The sequence below is a fragment of the Salvia miltiorrhiza genome, chromosome 5 (genome assembly GCF_028751815.1).
Source record: "Salvia miltiorrhiza cultivar Shanhuang (shh) chromosome 5, IMPLAD_Smil_shh, whole genome shotgun sequence".
NCBI lineage: Eukaryota > Viridiplantae > Streptophyta > Magnoliopsida > Lamiales > Lamiaceae > Salvia > Salvia miltiorrhiza.
In genome coordinates this window covers 1,325,904-1,344,288 of record NC_080391.1, presented here as the reverse complement: position 1 = coordinate 1,344,288, position 18,385 = coordinate 1,325,904, and the positions used below count along the sequence as shown (strand labels likewise).

The window sequence follows — 18,385 nt, the reverse complement described above, 5'->3', positions numbered from 1 at the left end:
TTCGTGTATTTACGTGCATGCAGTTAATTATCTTTACAATCCGGGTACACTTCGTGTATTTGCACTTAAATTGATATTTACCTAGTATATAACCTCCACGATTATATTCTATACACTTGAAAGAAACATAAAATTAGATTTTAAATTCAGTGCAAGCACAAACAAGGTTAATTACGGCTATATACATATTTTATTATGTCTTCTTCCAAAGTGAAATGTACTGAGAAAATTAAAAGCTATTTATTATACTAAATTTGAGAAACAAATATATGGTCAGGATGGCCGAGTGGTCTAAGGCGCCAGACTCAAGTTCTGGTCCTCTTACGAGGGCGTGGGTTCAAATCCCATTTCTGACAATTTTTATACTCCTACAATTTATTTCTTTATTTTCCTTTTTTATAATTGAGGAAAAAACTCTAAATAACTGACATTTACATATTCTTATTTTTTTATTTTTTATTTTTCTATTTTTATAATTGAGGAAAAAGCTCTAAATAACTGACATTTTACATATTTTTATTTATTTACTTTTATTTTTTCTGTTTTCTTTTTCTTTTTTCAGAATTGAGGAAAAAATTCAACAAGCAAATAATAGGCCAATTTCCTACTTAACAAGCAAAAACTCTACATAAAGATCAAATAACAATAAAGAGTTCATCCATAGCCAAAATTTATAAAAATTACCATAAAGGATATCATATAGATTTAGTCAAAATTACATAAAGGACATCGCAAAGTAATCACTTTTATAGCTAATTTAATTTTATACTCCCTCCATCTCACTTATAATGGCAAAATTAAAGTTTTGAGTTTATCTATTACGCAATTCTAATTAAACAGATTTATTATTCGGTCGTCGAATTCCGTAAAACATGATAAAATAAATAAATCAATCAAAGTAATTATTTTTTTTAATAAAAAAGATAAGTTCACATATTGTTTGAAGAATTTGAAAAAGAAAAAAAATACTATGATATCCAAAAATATATTTGAGCTATTGCTAATTGGCAATTTAGCCTTCACAAAGTAGAGCTGCTTCAAGCCAAGGAAAAAACATTGGAGCTCAGATCAAATCAATGGCCGCCGCCCGCTTCCTCTTCCACTCTCTCACTCGGTACATCTCCCCCCTCTTCCTCATTTCCAGCTACCGAGTTTCGCTTGCTAAAATCCGCGCAAAATTGTATTGGATTTTGCCTGTAGGAATGCTCGAAGCGACGGTAGAACCCTATCGAGGTCCATTTCTTCAAGCATCGGAGCGATTAAAGAAGAATCCATCACGGCCACGCAGGAAGGGAGCGTAATTGAATACACGGAAGATGAGAAAGATGATTTGAAGAGCAGAATTTTCCGGCTGCGCCTCCCAAAGAGAAGTGTCACTAATGTTCTGCAGAAATGGGCTGGCGAAGGCCGCCCAATTCCCCTTTCTGATCTCCGTAGCATCACCAGAGACCTCCGCCGCTCGCGCCGGTACAAGCACGCTCTCGAGGTCCCCAAACCTTTCCCCCATTTTTTTTTTCATTTCTGTACTTGTTACCTAATTTGTGTGTGTGTGTGTGACTTTAGATCTTTGAAAAAGATGATTGGTTTCTAGGTTTTGCTAGTTATTGCGCCTAAATACAGGAATTTTCACTCAATTATGATTTTGTAGATGAACTAAAAATTATGTCTTCAAATACATGAATTTTCACCTATTTTTGATCTTTCACATTATTGCCAATTTATCGACGAATTAATGCTATTGTGGTTAGCTAAAGTAGCAAATTAATGTCATCGTGACTAGTTGAAGTGACGTAGACATCCAATTACATCATTTAGGTGGCGTTTACTTTTGAGGATTAGTCTTGATAGATAAAATAGTTAGGCCAATCCCTTGTTTACTTAGACAGATTGAAACTTTGGGATAACTTAAGGCCCTTGATTATTTCTATCATTTGAGTTAATTTTTTTGATTTAAATCCCATTGAGAGGGTAAAATTGACGAAAAATCTTAATCTTGAGGGTAAAAATACTCAATCATGCAAAGTAAACCCCCCCATAGTCCATTGGTCGTTTAAGCCATGCAGCCATTTTAATTTGAGGGAAGTTAACAACTGTGTGAAAAATCAAAAACAATTGTTAGTTTGTAAATTTGGAAGCGGAATTTCTTAGTTCACGTGCGCAATCAGATTGGTTGAAAGTTTGTGTGTTTAAATGCAATTATCCCTTGTTCTTATTACTTATATGCCATGGGAAATGATGTGAACTCTATGTGTTTGTTGGTCGTCGTGTTCGATTGGATTTATTGATCTTCAGTTTGAAAAGGTTGGGGTGGTTTATGTTGTTGCTAATCAGGATTATGATGATATTAAGCTTGAGTCGAGGTGTAGGTTTATACGATAAATGGTAAAAGATCAAGTGAAGAAAGTGTTACTTGACAACGAAGCGCAACTCAGATGGTAAGACGCTTCCCCTCCAACCAATATGTTGGGAGTTTGAGTCACCAAGGAGGGAAATTGGGGAACCATTGTTGATCCTCTTTAAATTAGGAAAAGAAAAGAAAATAGTGAAGAAAGTATTACTTTTGTGAGGTTATTATTAGCTCAAAATGATTAAGCTGAACTTTGTTGGAACTGTATGGTGAAATTCTTAAGCTCCAAGAATATGGAGTCACTCATAAGACGAAGAGATAGAAAATCCTAATTAAAGAGATAAATTGAAGACAAATGAAATCGGAAGGGAATGTGATGGAAATAACGAACCACGGTAGAATCATTTTTGTAAAATGATTGGTGCTGAGAAACTTATCTTTTGGGAGCTTATAAGGCGTTGGAGCTATGATTTTCAAACATAATTATCTTGTTTGCTGCTGGAATGATTCTAGTATGATTATGATGGATTAAACATAATGCGCAAGAGACTATTTATTCATTAGATTATTGCTGCAATATATCTCTTTTTGTTTTGGTACTTGATTGTATTCAGATTGTCTCTCTTACTCTATTTATGGAAATTATTCAAGAATTTCAAATTTTTAATGCTATGAACTTGCAGATTTCAGAGTGGATAGTTAGTCATGAGGAGTATCAAATATCCGACTCCGATTATGCAGTCCGCATCGACCTGATGACCCAAGTTTTCGGCATTGATGCTGCCGAGCGCTACTTTGAAGCGCTGCCTTCCTCGGCAAAAACTAGTGAGACATACACTGCTCTCCTTCACTGCTATGCCGGGTCGAAGCAGGTTGAGAAGGCAGAGGCTCTCTACGAGCGAATGAAGGGAGAAAACCTCTCGTTGGAGGCCATCACATTCAACGAGCTCATGACTCTATACATGTCAGTTGGGCAGCTGGAGAAGGTGTCCCTAATCGTCAGAGACATGAAATCCCAGAACGTTGCGCCTAATCTGTTCACGTATAATCTATGGGTAAGCTCTTGTGCTGCAGCTCTGGACATGGATGAGGTAACGAGGATTCTTGACTCGATGGCTGCTGATTCAGGCTGCGACGAGAGCTGGATCAGATATCAGAAGCTTGCTAAGCTTTACATCACCTCTACTCATCTGGTTAGCTCTGATTCCAGCTCTGTAGTCGAGAGCGAGAAAGGCATCACGCAGAGAGAGCTGATATCGTACGACTTCCTTATTATTCTCTACGGGGGCTTGGGGAGCAAGGAGAAACTCGACCAAATCTGGAAATCGTTGAGGATGACCGGGCAGAAGATGACTGCACGGAACTATGTATGTGTGCTCTCGTCGTATCTGATACTCGGATATTTGGAAGACGTGGGCGAAATAGTCGAGCAATGGAAGCAATCTGCGACTTCGGAGCTCAACGGCACCATGTGTATGAAGCTCTTAGCAGCTTTGGAGGAAACTGGTTTGGCAGATACAGCAGCTGGTTTCCTTATGATACTCAGAGAAAAGGGCTGTGATCCGACGGAGGAAACGCGATGAGGGCGAGGCGATGCGATTCGATTCGACAAATTTGGTGTTAGCTGTAGTTTCAAGAGCAGGCTTCAGTTTGAAGAAGTGGTAATAAGTTTGTAACAGAGTAAGGGATATACACATTGCTCGGGGTGTACTCTCGTGCTGTTAATTTTATCGTTGGACGCGTTGAACTACAACTCGAAGCATCGGAAAACTTGCATTCTTCCGTGCGCTCGTGGCAACTCTTGACTCAATTCAGCTCGATTAGCACGAATCGGAAATAGCCCGAGCCAGATAGGGATGACCCGAAAATCAAGTGGGTTGACCCGATTGATCGAAATTTTCTTCAGTACTTCCTCGTTAAACTTCACTACTCTGATTTTGAAAGATAACAAAAACTTTTATTCAGTTGCTTGTAGAATGTGTTTTGATATTATATCCCGAAGCTATATTCATGATTTCTCTTCTTTATTTTATTTGTCTTTTTAACTCAAGGCTTATTGAAAATTTGTTTGATGCAAAAATTAAATAAAGATAATTATTTAGGAAAATATTTGTTCATTCCTTTTTTTTTTTTGATAAACTACTTAAAAAAAAAATTGTATCACGGTGAACTTGAACCTAGAATCTTAGTCATTGAACATTAATCACTTACTGCTAGGCACACACAATATTCGTCTGTTTCTTGTTTCTCAGGTTGAAACGACATTTATTTTTGTATTTAATACGATGTTGATAGTCTTAATTAAGAAAACATGATTACTTTTTGTTAGAAGAAATTGTTTTCAAGAAAATTTATTATATATTACTCCTTCCGTCTCACAAAAACATGAACAAAGAGAAATGCACGGGTTTTAAGAAATGTTAGTTGAGAGTTAAAGTAAGTGAAAAATGGAACCCACTTTAAAAGGTGTTGTGAGAGTAATGAATTAATTAAGGAAAAGTAGTGGTGGGCCATGATGTACTAAAATGGATAGGTTCATGTTTTTGTGAGACACCCCAAAATGGAAAAACGTTCATGTTTTTGTGAGATGGAGAGAGTATACTCCCTCTGTCCTAAACGAAATGTTCTATTTCTTTTCGGCACGGAGATTAAGAAATGTGTATAAAGTAGATAAAGTGGGTTGGTGGAAATTATTTAAATATTAAGTATAGAGAGAGAGTGTATTGCCAAAACAGAAAACATGACATTTCGTTTGGGACAGTCCAAAAAGAAAAAACAGGACATTTCGTTTGGGACGGAGAGAGTATTTATTTTGAGAGTTCGAGTCATCATCAAAAAATTGATGAATCATAGTACTAATTATTTTGACTAGATTAAATTGATTAATTAGTTAAAATATAATTTTTTAAAGTATATTGAACATATACTAGTAATAATTAAATTAATTGCTATTAATGACGATATTAATGAAGTTTTAATAGAAAATTTATAGGTAATTGGTTTAGCTTTTCTATTTCTATATATTGATAAAGATAGCTTACACTAAACGAAGCGAGTGAATGTATAAAGATCTAACCAATTTCATCCTTTTCCTTCCGGCGACGAGGTTTCCATTACATCCAGCTATAAATTTCATCACCAACATTTGATTAATCTTTTCTTTTTAATTCGAATTAATTATCCTCTTGTGTATTCTTGAAGATTTCATCGGGGAGATATTTTTGTGGGATCACTGCAGATATTTCTAGAATTCCTCGAAGATTGAGCTTTAAGTTTGAGAGAAAGCTTATACCTTGGCCCGTAATCTGCAAATGGGGCGCAGGAAAAAGTACAAGATTTGTCCTAGATTTCAAGGTATGAATATTGGAATCTCTAGGTCTTTTTTTTTATATCTGGAATGTCGTTGTGATGTTGCTTTCTGTTAAAGAACTGTTTTTGATACAACATATTGGCTTAAATTGCAGGATTGCACCAAGAATTGGTGCCCTAGTTACATCGCTTGTGACTGTAATTTTATTGATTGTTATGTATTTAGATGGAAGTGGGTGAAAAGGGATAATCTTGGGGCTAATCTAGGGTTTGATTTTAGTATTTTTCTTTTTTTGGAGAATTTGGGTGGAGGCGGAATTAAGTTGATATAGCTTCTCTATGATAACTTGGGACAGGTTGGGAATATAGGCTTTATATGGAGTGTTTGGGGAAGAAGAGGAAGGGAGCTGAGATCTCGGAAGGGTGCCAAAATGATTTCGAAGAGGAGACTCAATTGGCATTCCGGTGGTCACATTTGTCGCTTGAGGATTATTTCAGAAGGAAAAAGAAATGTAGGGAGGGGGTAGTCTCGAAGATTGATTCACGTAGGAGTGTTATTAATGGAGTTGTTACTGCCCCAGCGTGCGGGGCTGCAAGCTTGGAGTTACCGGGTAGGGGTCTTAAGCGGAAAATTGGTTGTATTGATGCTGTGACTCGGTTAGGCAGGAAGAAGAAGATTGCCCAGGATTATGAGCTGGATAAGACAATAGGGAAGGGGAAGTTTGGATCGGTGGTGTTGTGTCGGAGCAAGGCGACCGGGGAGGAGTTTGCGTGCAAGACATTGCGGAAAGGGGAGGAGGTTGTGCATCGCGAAGTGGAGATTATGCAGCACCTTTCTGGGCATCCGGGGGTTGTGACGCTGAAGGCAGTGTATGAGGATAGTGAGTCTTTCTATCTTGTGATGGAACTATGTTCTGGAGGGCGTTTGCTCGATGAAATGTCTGGAGAAGGCTTGTATTCTGAAAGAAAGGCTGCTAACGTGATCAAGGAGTTGATGCTGGCTATACGGTACTGCCATGAGATGGGTGTGGTTCACCGGGACATTAAGCCCGAGAATATTCTCCTCACATCCTCGGGACAAATGAAGCTTGCCGACTTTGGATTGGCTGTGAGGATCTTGGATGGTAATACGACGTAACCATATTCCCCAATGTCTCTAATGTTATAATCTCCAATTTTTTTGTTGTAATGACCTCATTTAAAATCGTGATGCGGTTAATTACTCATATTTTCTTCCCTTCTGTGAATCTGTGTTTATTTTTCTTTTGTCTCCTTTTGAAATGGTCACTGACAGTTGCTAACTGAAAAATTATCTACTGACTTAAGTTTAGGGCGTTATGGCAATGGTCGCAGAAACATAATGCAGTCTTTCTGAGCAGTTCTTCGACATGGTACATGCTGGAAGTATTTATATTGTTTTCTATTCTTTTCTGTTTCTCTTTTGAATTGCAACTGTCGATTATAGTATCTGGACAATGTTTTTTCTTACTACTAACTGGCTTCTAGCACTGAGCTGACTGTAGCTAGTATAATACATGCTTACGATTTCTAATCTTACCTTTCTGTTACTTCCACAAAATCCTTTTGTTATTGATGTTTGCATAATTATTGTTTTGCTTCTGTCTTGGCCATTACCTTGGTTCTTGGTGAAGCTGTTGTTAATTTCCTTTTTATTGCAGTAATTGCTTCTGCATTTTACGTTTTTGAATTTTAATTGCTTGTGTTTGTAACACCTCTGCAGTTGAGCTACACAGTGAGAAAGTCAATTAGTAGACCTGCATAAATTAAATATCATGTTCTCTTAGAAAGTAAATGGATGTTCATCCGAGTGTACATTAGTTAGATGTTGAAGTGTTGGGACAGTGCTAAGAGCAAAAAGTGATGCTGCAGAAAGTTGTGATCAAGGTTTTGAAAGGTGTTTCTATGCCTCGAGCATTAAACCCAAAAAACAGAAAAAACCTAAGATGCGAGGCATGCGCCTCAGGTTCATTTTCCGGGCACCTTGCACTGAGGCGAGCCTCAAGAACGCCTTTTAAAACCATGGTTGTGATTTGCTCCCCTTGAACAGAATTTCTTCTGTGAAATTGGTGGAACATGTGATGTGATTGAATTTAGGATAGTACGTTCTATTAAGTTTTTCGAAGAGACTAGAGAAAGTGGTACCTATGTTCAGAAAGCAAAAGAGGCGACAGTTGGTTGTAGTGACCAATTTCTTTCGAGGACGATCTATTTTTATTCCTGATCACCAAATAGTTATTAATTTATTGCTCATGTTTGACGAATGGTGCTTCTGCAGTGCTATGTGGAGGAGTAATGAATATAGACGGAATGAGGTGAGTTGAGAACTAAAATATTTTCATCTATGCATTGCAGGTCAGAGACTGTCTGGTATTGTTGGAAGTCCTTCTTACGTTTCTCCGGAAGTTCTGACGGGTGATTACTCCGAGAAAGTGGATATTTGGAGTGCCGGTGTCCTTCTTCATGCACTTTTAGTCGGTGTTCTTCCATTTCAAGGCGATTCTTTGGAGACAGTGTTTGAGGCCATTAAGAAAGAAAAACTTGATTTCATTGGCGGTAGTTGGGAGTCTGTTTCGAAACCTGCTCGCGATCTGCTCTCCAGAATGTTGACCAGAAGTACATCAACGAGGTTTACGGCTAACGAGGTTTTAAGTGAGTTTCTCTTTCTACACATGAGTGCTAAATATCTGCTGTGGTCATTCCAAAGATTATATGCCTTTCTTTTGTTTGTGTGAATCAATAAGTTTGCAAATTTAAATATCTGAATATTAAAAAAAAAAACACCGATTAAAGCGAAGTCCGTTGCTTCAAGTCTTAGTCCCATAAGTAGCTTCTGTGGATACTCAATCATACTGAAATACAATTAGATAGTAAATGCATGATCTTGATAACGTGTTCTATGCTTTCAACTTATTCATCACTTACTGTGGTTTCGATCCACGAGTTGCTATTCCTGCTGTCTGCTGATGCCTGGAATCGCCTCTCGTTTCTTGTATACAGAACATCCATGGATTTCATTCTATACCGAACCTACACTAAAGACGTATTCTGACAGACCAAGTAACAACAGCACGAGGCAGCTAACTTGTATTCGAGGCAAAGAGTCGGAGAGAAAAAGGACAACATCGTCTAACCATCTCCATCTCAGTGACGACTCTAGCTCAAGTTCAACGTCGGGTGAAGTAGCTGGTGGCGGTGAGAGTGAGAGTGGTGGTTTGGTTGACATGTTAGCGGTGGCGATTTCACATGTCGAGATATCGGAGGCGAAACGTAGCAGGATATGCAGCCCCTCGAGGGAGATCCAGCAGGAGTGCTCATCTAACTTGAAGACTAGCAACCTCTGTACAGCATTCTAAGCTCACGGTACAACCATGCTGCTTTCACCACTCATATTCTATAGTTTTTAATGCTTTAACTTCACCTCATATAAAATTGATGTTTGCTTGAAAACGTTGTAAATTATATGTGGTCTAACACATATAGGAGTTTGCTGATATATAAAATTGATGTAAATAACAGTGTTTTCTTCAATGATATCTTGGTGAGGTTTTAATAGTTTGCTGATATATAAAGTTTGATTTCATGATGATTTTTTAATTCGAACTTAAAAATATTACTGATATAGCTTGTACTAGAAATGTTGGGTTATAGTGAGATAATTGTGTTACGCTTTTGGTGGATGGAGGGAGTATTATACTTGCCAGAATCTCAAATTTTTAAGCTATTAAAGAAATACATCTCAATTGATTACACACAATATCAAAACAAAGTGAAAATCATGCATAATAAGTAATGCTTTCACACAAATCCAACTTACAACAATTTTGGTTACAAACTACATACATAATTCAACACTCATGTTTCATGATCCTCAACAAAATCCAAAGTGAAATCCTAATTAATCCTTAGATTCATACAACAATGTGGTAATACAACAATTGAAATTATGTTGTTTGAAAATTGATAGAACTATGACTATAACGGAAATGAGAGAGGCGAAGGGCATAAACATTAAGACGTTATGCTGCAAAGTAGGTAAGACTAACCCGTTAGGCAAGTTGCAGAGTTACTTGACCCTCAAAAAGAAGAATTGACGACAAGTTCAAAGGGAAACATGTTTCTTAATTGATTGGCACAAGCGACAGCTAAAGGATTGCAATCAATTAATTCAATCGTGATCCAACAGTGATCATACGGCCAATCAAGTTGTTCTAATTTGTAGCAATGCTTCATGCTTACACTGTGAAGCACTGGGAAGCTTCCACGTTGAGGTCTCCATCGCACCAAATCGGTGTCTTCGATTGCAAGAACATGAAGTTTCAAAAAACTGTCAGGTGTTATTTCCCACTCCGCGCCTTGAAAGGCATAACATTCTAATATGAGAACCTCAAGATTTGGCAGCAGCGAACCAATATCATTCATATACTCCCAATGATACCCCAACCCGCCCAAATTTAGCACTTCGAGACTTGATGGGAACATTGAAAGAGGAATAGTATTAAACTCATACTTCAGTTCGGGATTCTTGACGCAATATGCAAGTGAAGCCAAATTCTCGAGTTGTGAGATATAACTCAAGCAAACGAATGAGTTGCTTTCATCATCATCAGCGTCACCATCATCATCATCAGGCTTCAACTCTACTTCAATTCCTAATCGTCTTAAATTAGGAATTCTTTTGACAACTTCCCTTGTACAACTATTTGCACTCACACCAAGAAGTGTGATGAGTTTGTTCAAGGAAGCATCAGAATTAGGGGTTGGTAGGTCCCTTCCCCATATCTCAAGATGCTCTAGTTCTTGCATGTCCCAGATTTGCACAGGCATATATGACTGAACTCCATGCTTTTTAATGTTCTTATGTCTTGCAATAACCAAGAATTGAAGTTGAAAAAGGTTGGATATGGAAGGAGGGAGGTCCCCGTCGCAAGTTAGGCCAAGGTACCGCAGACAAACTAGTTTCAAAATTTCAATTGGGATATCGTAAAATCGTACTGTCAAAGCATGTAGTATCCTAAGCAGCTTGAAACCCATGGCATGTATTGGGATTGGATATGAGTGATAAGGACCAACACAAAGGATGGAACGGGCAGTGGATGCACAATCACTTTCTATAGAATCATACACTTGATTGAAGCAGAATAAACTGTTCCAATGCGCACACAAGCGACGCTGGTCTTTTATAATATCGTCATAACTTTGTAAGACATGTAGAAACTTGATCCTACTAGCTTCTACCTTACACACATGCTGCCAACAAGAATGCACACGATACTTCCCCATCAAAAACCAAAATTCCTCTGGCTGTGATGTGTCAAGAACAAGATGATACCACAGAGAAAGTTTTTTCAAACATGTCTTAGAAAAATCTTCAAAACTTTCTTCTCCAATTGGTTCAAGAAACCCCTCAACACTCAACAAATTGTTGAGCGTGATCAGACGGATATCAAGATATGGAGGGGAAGCTCCCATATAGAGAAAAAACATTTTTAAATATTGGGGTAAGTAGTCATAGCTTGGGAAAAATACCTCTGATATTTGATTATATGCATCCTTGAAGACTGAAGAATGTATGGCTACCTTAGTCCAGTATTCTTCTGGGGTCTTGTCGTTTGCTTTTGATAGGAGCTCTGCAATCGTGACTATCATAAGTGGAAGACCTTCGCATTTCCAGGCAATCATCTCTCCTTGTTTTTCAAGTTTAAAAGGGAAACGCTCTTCACCAAACACCTTCTCACTAAGTAATTCCTTACTTTCTTGTGGATTCAAGAAGCGCACTCTTCCATACCCATCCTCCCTGTGTGCTATTTCTAGTCTACTTGTAAGTAAGAATCGAATCCTTCCAACAATATTCTTTTCTCTGAAGCAGTTTGTCAAGCAATTCGCTACTTGTACCTCCCAAACATCATCCAACACGATAAGACATTTTTTACCCTTCAATCTTTCTTTCAAGTGTCCAACTATTTCCTCCTCATTGTCATCTCCTTGGGTAAGCCTTTGGTAAGTGTTGGGATCCACTTGAGCTAGAACACATTGTAATAGTACATTCGGTTCACATTTTCTGCCCACATTGACCCATGCTCGAAACTCGAAATGGCTCTGAATTGATGGATCTTCAAAAATATGCTTAGCAAGAGTTGTCTTTCCAATGCCCGCCATCCCCACAATCGAATAGTTTTTATTGTAATTTTCTTCAAGAAGATAGTTTCTGGCCTTTTCAAGTTCATCAAATAATCCAATCATCTTTGACTTAATTCCACCATAATCAATTCTTGAGGAAATAGGCTCGCCTTCTTCTTCAGCCATATTCTCCATTTCATGAGTGTACTCCACCTCCATCATCTTCATCTTCTCGACGAAGCAATCAACACGGTGTTGCAGGCTGTGCAGATCTACAGAGAATGACAAGTTGCTTCTCTCGCTTTCGAGTTGTGGAAGAATCTGATGCAAGACATGGGATTCGAGCAAATCTTCAAATTCCCAAACTGACTCTTTGATTCGTTCATCCACAGCATTCACCTTCGTCCTGATCTTGCTGCAGCTGGTCTCGTCCAATTTGAGCAGAACTTTCTGCAATCGATCCATCTCGTCGTAGGCAGGTTGCAAGATTTGTGGAGAGTGGGAAACGAGAGAAATGCGAGACGATTGTAGAATACGCTGAATCGTATTCTTCAGAGAAGCCGCTGCACCATAAGCCGCCATACCCAAATTATCAGCTCAGAATGAAATTGCTTTGCTCTGCAATTTTCCTCCAAACTGAAGCTTAAAATCAACTGCAATTAGCCAAATTTCCTAACAAAGAAACAGAGAAGAAGAAGGAATTATAATAAGCAAATAGAGATGAAACAAATGATAGATCTCAGCTCTCTGCTGTACCACTCTGCTGGTTTTGATACAAATTCAGAAACATTCAATACCACATTCAAGAATTTTAGTAAATGATTTGGAAAGATGTGTATAATGTAATGGTAAATGGATCTATTGATGATTTTGAAGGCAATTGTGTAGAAGAATAGTAGCAAGAGATTATGAAGATTGAGCAATCAAGCAGTTGAAAATTATGAGAGCTGCTTCAAAATCAACTTTGCTTTTAATGTTTATCAACTACCAAATTAAATGAAACAGTGTCACTTCCCCACTTCAATTGATAGTTTGTAATATTTCGCAAAATGATAAGAGTTAGAATAAGTCCAAGTACATATATCATTATCTTTTACTATATTCACTCGTAATATTTACGAAAAACTCATATCAAAACTATTTATTAATTACCTAACAAATCAACTCAATGAGATAATTTTCCACTTTATACATATATTTTAATATTTTATAAAACTCGTGTTCTTTCAGTACCGCGCTTATCCTGGACGAAAAGAGTATAATGCAAATTCTATGTTCAACTCTTAGTTTATGAAAAATCTAAGATAGATTCATCATTTAACTAAATAAATTTGAATTTCACAAGTAGCTAAATTCCATTCTTTTAAGTGGAATTCATATTGTTTTAAAGCAAATTTATAGAGGAATTATTTTTATACAATAAATTTAGTTAATCTAATAGCCACTCACTCTGATGCTTTATAGAGGAGTATTTTGCATTGCCTAAAATAATTTTAGAAATATACTACAAAAAAATTTGAGTACAACCGAGTATACTATACAATCGGATTGACCCTGCATCCAGAATAGTGTCATTTATATAATTCGGGTGATGATACGGATTCGGATCAAGATGCGGTCAGGGTCTACGTGTGAGTACAACCCGATTGTATGTTGTACGGTGCCTCATAGACTTATCATTCTAATTCGAGGCAAATAACTAAATAACTTGAAGACTAGCAACCTCTGTACAGCATTCTAAGCTTACGGTACAACCATGTTGCTTTCACCACTCATATTCTATAGTTTTTAATGCTTTAAGTTGACCTCATATAAAATTGATGTTTGCTTGAAAACGTTGTAAATTGTATGTGGTATAACACATATAGGAGTTTGCTGATATATAAAGTTGATGTAAATAACAGCCTGTGACTTAAAATAGAACATATATTATTACCACTACTTAAAGAAACAAATATTTATGTCCAATAAAATTAACATCAAATCTTGATGTCTACAACTCGAGCTCAAGTCAAGAGCACTTCATATGAGTTAGCAACATCTACACAATGGCTTCTGTAGAGTGGAAGAGATGAACCTCATTTTACGAGCACAAACACGCTATCCAACGAGGAAGGAGATCGTGCATCGAAGATCCTTTCAGTTGGCTAGAATCCGTTACTCCAACGAGTCTATCTGCGCCAGCTTCTAGTCCGAGATGACGGTGAGCTTGAGGAATCTACTCGACTTGACTCAGCTCGATTCGTTTGCTTCTTTCTGCGTCTCCACGCGAGTTGGATCCATCTAGCTGCAATTCCACACCAGTAAGGCGATTCATACCTACAACGCAAAGAAGGCAACGAGTAGCAATACGAGCCCAATACTTTCAAGTTACTCGATTCATTTATAGGTTATGCATTATAAAGATGAGTCGATTTTAGTAGACATGAAGCAGTAATTCTTAAATTAAAAAAACCAACGCAGACAGCAGAGACTCACCTGCGGCAGGGGAAGCAACTCTCGATTCAGAAGCAACATAAGTTAGCCTGAACTGCAACACGACGACGTACCCTTCACTTGTAAAACATGTTTTCACATAAATCCTTGAACAAGGGACTAATGTTTTCACACTAATCCAACTTTCAAACAATTTTGGTTACAAACACAATCCAGCACTCAGGTTTTCATAACCATCGACAAAATCCTTCGATCGGCTCTTTCATTTGCCTGAAAATCGATAGATGGACAATCTCAAACACTGTGACTATAACACAAACATTAAGACGTAATATTGCAAAGTAGTAACACTAACCTGTTAGGCAAGTCGCAGACTCACTTGACCTCAAAAAGAAGATTTGACGAAAAGTCGAAAGGAAAACTTGTCTTTTAATTCCTTGGCACAAGCGACGGCTAAAGGATTGCAGTTGCGTAAATGAATGATCTCTATCCAAGAGTGGTCATACGGCCAATCGAGCTGTTGTAATTTGTAGCAATGACTCATGCTTAGTCTACGAAGGTTCGGGAAGCTTCCACGTTGAGGTCTCCATCGCACCAAATCGGTGTCTTGAATTTGAAGTTCAATAAGTTTCAAAAAAGTCCCTGGTGTTATGTCCCACTCTAGGCCTCGAAATGCATAGCATTGTAATATGAGAATCTCGAGATTTGGCAGCAGCGAACCAATGTCATTCATGTAATTCCAAGAATACCCCCCTAATCCAGACAACCATAACGCCTTGAGACTTGATGGAAACATTGAAAGAGGAATCGTATTACACTCATACTTTATCACGGGATTCTTTACCCGATAATGAAGTTTCTCCAAATTCTGGAGTTGGGAGATATAACCCAAGCAACTCAATGGGTTTCTTTCATCATCATCATCATCATAAGGCTTCAACTCCACTTCAATTCCTAATTCCTTTAAATTAGGAATTCTTTTGAGAACTTCCCTTGTACAACTGTTTGCACTCACACCAGAAAGTGTCTTGAGTTTGTTCAAGGTAGCACCATCAGTATTAGGGGTTGGTAGGTCCCTTCCCCAGACACCAATACGCTCTAGTTCTTGCATGTCCCAAATTTGAACAGGCATATAAGACTGAACTCCACGCTTTTTAATGTACATATGTGGATCGATAACCAAGAATTGAAGGTGAAAAAGGTTGGATATGGAAGGAGGGAGCTCCCCGTTGAAATTTAGGCCAAGATACCGCAGACAAACAAGTTTCAAAATTTCAATTGGGATATAGTAAAATCGAATTCCAAGAGCATATAGTACCCTGAGCAACTTGAAACCCATGGCATGTATTGGGATTGGATATCGGTGATAAAGACCAAAACAAAGGAGAGAACGGGTAGTGGATGCACAATCACTTTTTATCAAATCATACACTTGTTTGAAGCAGAATAGACTGTTCCAATGGGCACACAAGCGGCGCTGGTCTTTTATAACATCATCGCAACCTCGTAAGACATGTAAAAACTTGATCCTACTAGCTTCTACCTTACATAAGTGCTGCCAACAAGAATGCACGCGATAGCGACTATTGAAATACCACAAATTTTCTGTGTCGAGAACAAGATGATACGAGTTAGAAAGCTTATCCCAGAAATCTTCATAACTTTTTCCAACATCCAGTTCAAGAAAACCCTCAACACTCAACATAGAATTGATAAAGACTGAACTCTGATCAGCATATGGAGGGAAAGCTCCCATATAGAGTAAAAACATTTTTAAATGTTGGGGCAAGTAGTCATAACTTGGAAAAAGTACCTCTGATATTTGATTATATGCTTTCACGAAGACCGAACTATGTTGTTTGAGTACCTCAGTCCAGTATTCGGGGGTCTTGTCGGCTTTTGATAGGAGCTCTGCGACTGTGACTATCATAAGAGGAAGACCTTCACATTTCCAAGCAATTTTCTCTCCCAGTTTATCAAGTTGGAGAGGGAAACCGTCTTCACCGAACACCTTCTCACCAAGTAATTTCTTACTTTCTTCTTCATCCAACAAGCTCACTCTTATTCTCTCATGCTGCGGGAATGTCCATTGTCTACTTGTAACTAAGTATTGAATCCCTCCACGAATATTCCCTTCTTTCAAGCAATTTATCATGCGACTTATTGCTTGTGTCTCCCAAACATCATCCAACACGATGAGACATTTCTTTCCCTTCAATCTTTCTTTCAATAGTCCAACTAATTCCTCATCGTCATCGTCTCCTTGGGTAAGCATTTCGTAAGCATTGGGATCCACTTGTGCTAGAACGCTTAGTAATAGTTCATCAAATTCGCATTTTCTGCCCACTCTGACCCATGCTCGAAACTCAAAATGACTCTGAATTGATGGATCTTCAAAAATATGCTTAGCAATAGTTGTCTTTCCAACGCCCGCCATCCCAATAATAGAATAGGGTAGATTGTTATTTTCTTCAAGAAGATAATCTCTGGCCTTTTGAAATTCATAAGATAATCCAACCATCTTTGAGTTGATTCCACCAAAATCAATTCTTGAGGAAATAGGCTCGCCTTCTACTTCAGCCATATTCTTTACTTCAATGATGTACTCTTCCTCCATCATCTTCACCATCTCGACGAAGCAATCAACATGGTGTTGCAGACTCTGCAGATCTACACAGAACGACAAGTGATCTCTCTCGCTTTCGAGCTGTGGAAGAATCTGAGGTAAGATTTGGGATTCGAGTAAATCTTCGAATTCCCAAACTGCCTCTTTTATGAGTTCATCCAAAGCATTCACCTCCGTCCTGATCTTGCTGCAGCTGGTCTCATCCAATTCGAGTAGAACTTTCTGCAATCGATCCATCTGGTCGTAGGCAGGTTGTAAGATTTGTGGAGAGTGGGAAACGAGAGAAATGCGAGACGATTGTAGAATACGCTGAATCGTATTCTTGAGAGATGTGGCTGCACCATAAGCCGCCATTGAAATATGATTGTGGTGGTGGTGGTGGTGGTGATGGTGGTAGAAGGTGTGAAGCGGGAGGAGTTGGCAACGGCGGCAGGTGGTGGGAGGATAAGGTTTTGAAAGCGCACCTGTTAAAATGAGTGGTTATCCGAAAATTTCAAAACACTCAAATACTCTTCATTTTCTTATAGTCAAGCTTCTCCCTATACAATCAAATAAATTTCAAACTTATGTGATGATGAATTCAAAACTAATAATTCGAGTTACAACTTTCGAAATTAAGAGAGTTTTCATGGTTTTTTTTAGCTTTTTAAAAAAAGGTAAAAATATCATATTAAATCTTGAGCTATACATGTTTTATCAAAAATACCCTGAACTATAATAAGTGTTTTCTTAAGTCCTCAAACTATCAGATTTGTATCAAATATATTCTACGTCTATTTTTCAATCACCAGAAATGTGACATGGGCCGGCCTTCGACCATTGGTTTAGGATCGGCGTTGATGGAGTGTTTTGAGAATTCTCTTCAGTTAATTCTTAGTTGTAACCGTAGATTTTAATTTATAGTGTGGAGTCCAAATTCCAACGTGGAATTTAATTTTTTTAATGATATGGTACAAAACGACCCATGCCATTTAAAAAATAAATATAAATTATAGTGTGGCATCTGGCGAGCTACGTCACGTTTTTGGTAATCGAAAAATGGATGCGGGATATATTCTAGTGATTGAAAAATGAACAGGGGATATTTTAATACAAACCCGATAGATTGAGGGTTTAGAGAACATTAATTCAATGCATTTTTGATAAAATTGGTATAGTTCGGGTTTAATATGATATTTACCATTTTAAAAAACACTCTAAATTGCATACAGACATATCATTATTCTAAATTATCCAACTTAATTTATATAAACCACTATTTTGTATTTAGTACTCCCTTCGTCTCGTCCCACTAATATTAATATTTTTGAGCATATATGTAAATTAAGGACAATGTAGTTAATATATAAAATGAGTTAATGGAAAATATTTAAGAATTATTTTGACTTAGTTAGCGGAATGAGCTCATTATTAATAATATTTTAAATAATTAACTTTTTACTTAAAAAGTATCAATATAGTAATTGAGACATTACTAATAAGACGGATGGAGTATAACTTTTTCGTGCATAAGACAATTTAACAAATCT

At 37.6% G+C, this 18,385-nt stretch overlaps 4 protein-coding genes and 1 non-coding gene across 8 annotated transcripts; 3 read left to right on the top strand and 2 right to left on the bottom strand.

Moving 5' to 3' along the window:
- Window positions 1–272: 272 nt before the first annotated feature.
- Window positions 273–356, top strand: TRNAL-CAA (transfer RNA leucine (anticodon CAA)). The gene has a single exon. It is a non-coding gene; the product is annotated as a tRNA-Leu (tRNA).
- Window positions 357–949: 593 nt separating this feature from the next.
- LOC131026634 (pentatricopeptide repeat-containing protein At5g09450, mitochondrial) lies at window positions 950–4,374 on the top strand. Its single transcript, XM_057956550.1, has 3 exons — window positions 950–1,114; window positions 1,201–1,486; window positions 3,031–4,374. Exons 1-3 carry the CDS (start codon window positions 1,077–1,079, stop codon window positions 3,928–3,930), a joined length of 1,224 nt encoding a protein of 407 aa, XP_057812533.1. The 5' UTR covers window positions 950–1,076; the 3' UTR covers window positions 3,931–4,374.
- Window positions 4,375–5,341: 967 nt separating this feature from the next.
- LOC131026629 (serine/threonine-protein kinase PEPKR2) lies at window positions 5,342–9,229 on the top strand. Its single transcript, XM_057956545.1, has 5 exons — window positions 5,342–5,453; window positions 5,549–5,701; window positions 5,812–6,780; window positions 8,030–8,326; window positions 8,675–9,229. The coding sequence occupies exons 3-5, from the start codon at window positions 6,033–6,035 to the stop codon at window positions 9,028–9,030; spliced, it is 1,401 nt and encodes a 466-aa protein (XP_057812528.1). The 5' UTR covers window positions 5,342–5,453; window positions 5,549–5,701; window positions 5,812–6,032; the 3' UTR covers window positions 9,031–9,229.
- A 522-nt stretch (window positions 9,230–9,751) lies between these two features.
- On the bottom strand, window positions 9,752–12,376 carry LOC131024743 (putative late blight resistance protein homolog R1A-10). The gene has a single exon (XM_057954281.1). It carries the CDS (start codon window positions 12,374–12,376, stop codon window positions 9,752–9,754), a length of 2,625 nt encoding a protein of 874 aa, XP_057810264.1.
- A 1,326-nt stretch (window positions 12,377–13,702) lies between these two features.
- LOC131026598 (putative late blight resistance protein homolog R1A-10) lies at window positions 13,703–17,759 on the bottom strand. 4 transcript variants are annotated; one of them, XR_009102348.1, is made up of 3 exons: window positions 16,044–17,759; window positions 14,586–15,835; window positions 13,703–14,113 (listed from the first exon to the last, which is right to left on the bottom strand). XR_009102348.1 is itself a non-coding variant. In XM_057956507.1 (2 exons), exon 1 carries the CDS (start codon window positions 17,208–17,210, stop codon window positions 14,616–14,618), a length of 2,595 nt encoding a protein of 864 aa, XP_057812490.1. In that variant the 5' UTR covers window positions 17,211–17,748; the 3' UTR covers window positions 13,703–14,113; window positions 14,586–14,615. The 4 variants fall into 4 exon arrangements, 2 of the variants coding, with proteins under 2 accessions (XP_057812490.1, XP_057812489.1); XR_009102347.1 differs by adding an exon at window positions 14,273–14,500 and having other exon boundaries at window positions 14,586–17,745; XM_057956507.1 differs by having other exon boundaries at window positions 14,586–17,748.
- Window positions 17,760–18,385: the final 626 nt, after the last annotated feature.

Coding starts and splice junctions, on each gene's coding strand:
- LOC131026634 (XM_057956550.1), top strand. CDS start 1,077: ATGGCCGCCGCCCGCTTCCTCTTCCACTCTCTCACTCG. Junction 1,115..1,200: donor CTCTTCCACTCTCTCACTCG/GTACATCTCCCC, acceptor TTTTGCCTGTAG/GAATGCTCGAAGCGACGGTA. Junction 1,487..3,030: donor GGTACAAGCACGCTCTCGAG/GTCCCCAAACCT, acceptor ATGAACTTGCAG/ATTTCAGAGTGGATAGTTAG.
- LOC131026629 (XM_057956545.1), top strand. CDS start 6,033: ATGGAGTGTTTGGGGAAGAAGAGGAAGGGAGCTGAGATCTCGGAAGGG. Junction 6,781..8,029: donor GGCTGTGAGGATCTTGGATG/GTAATACGACGT, acceptor TATGCATTGCAG/GTCAGAGACTGTCTGGTATT. Junction 8,327..8,674: donor TACGGCTAACGAGGTTTTAA/GTGAGTTTCTCT, acceptor TCTTGTATACAG/AACATCCATGGATTTCATTC.
- LOC131024743 (XM_057954281.1), bottom strand. CDS start 12,376: ATGGCGGCTTATGGTGCAGCGGCTTCTCTGAAGAATACGATTCAGCGT.
- LOC131026598 (XM_057956507.1), bottom strand. CDS start 17,210: ATGGCGGCTTATGGTGCAGCCACATCTCTCAAGAATACGATTCAGCGT.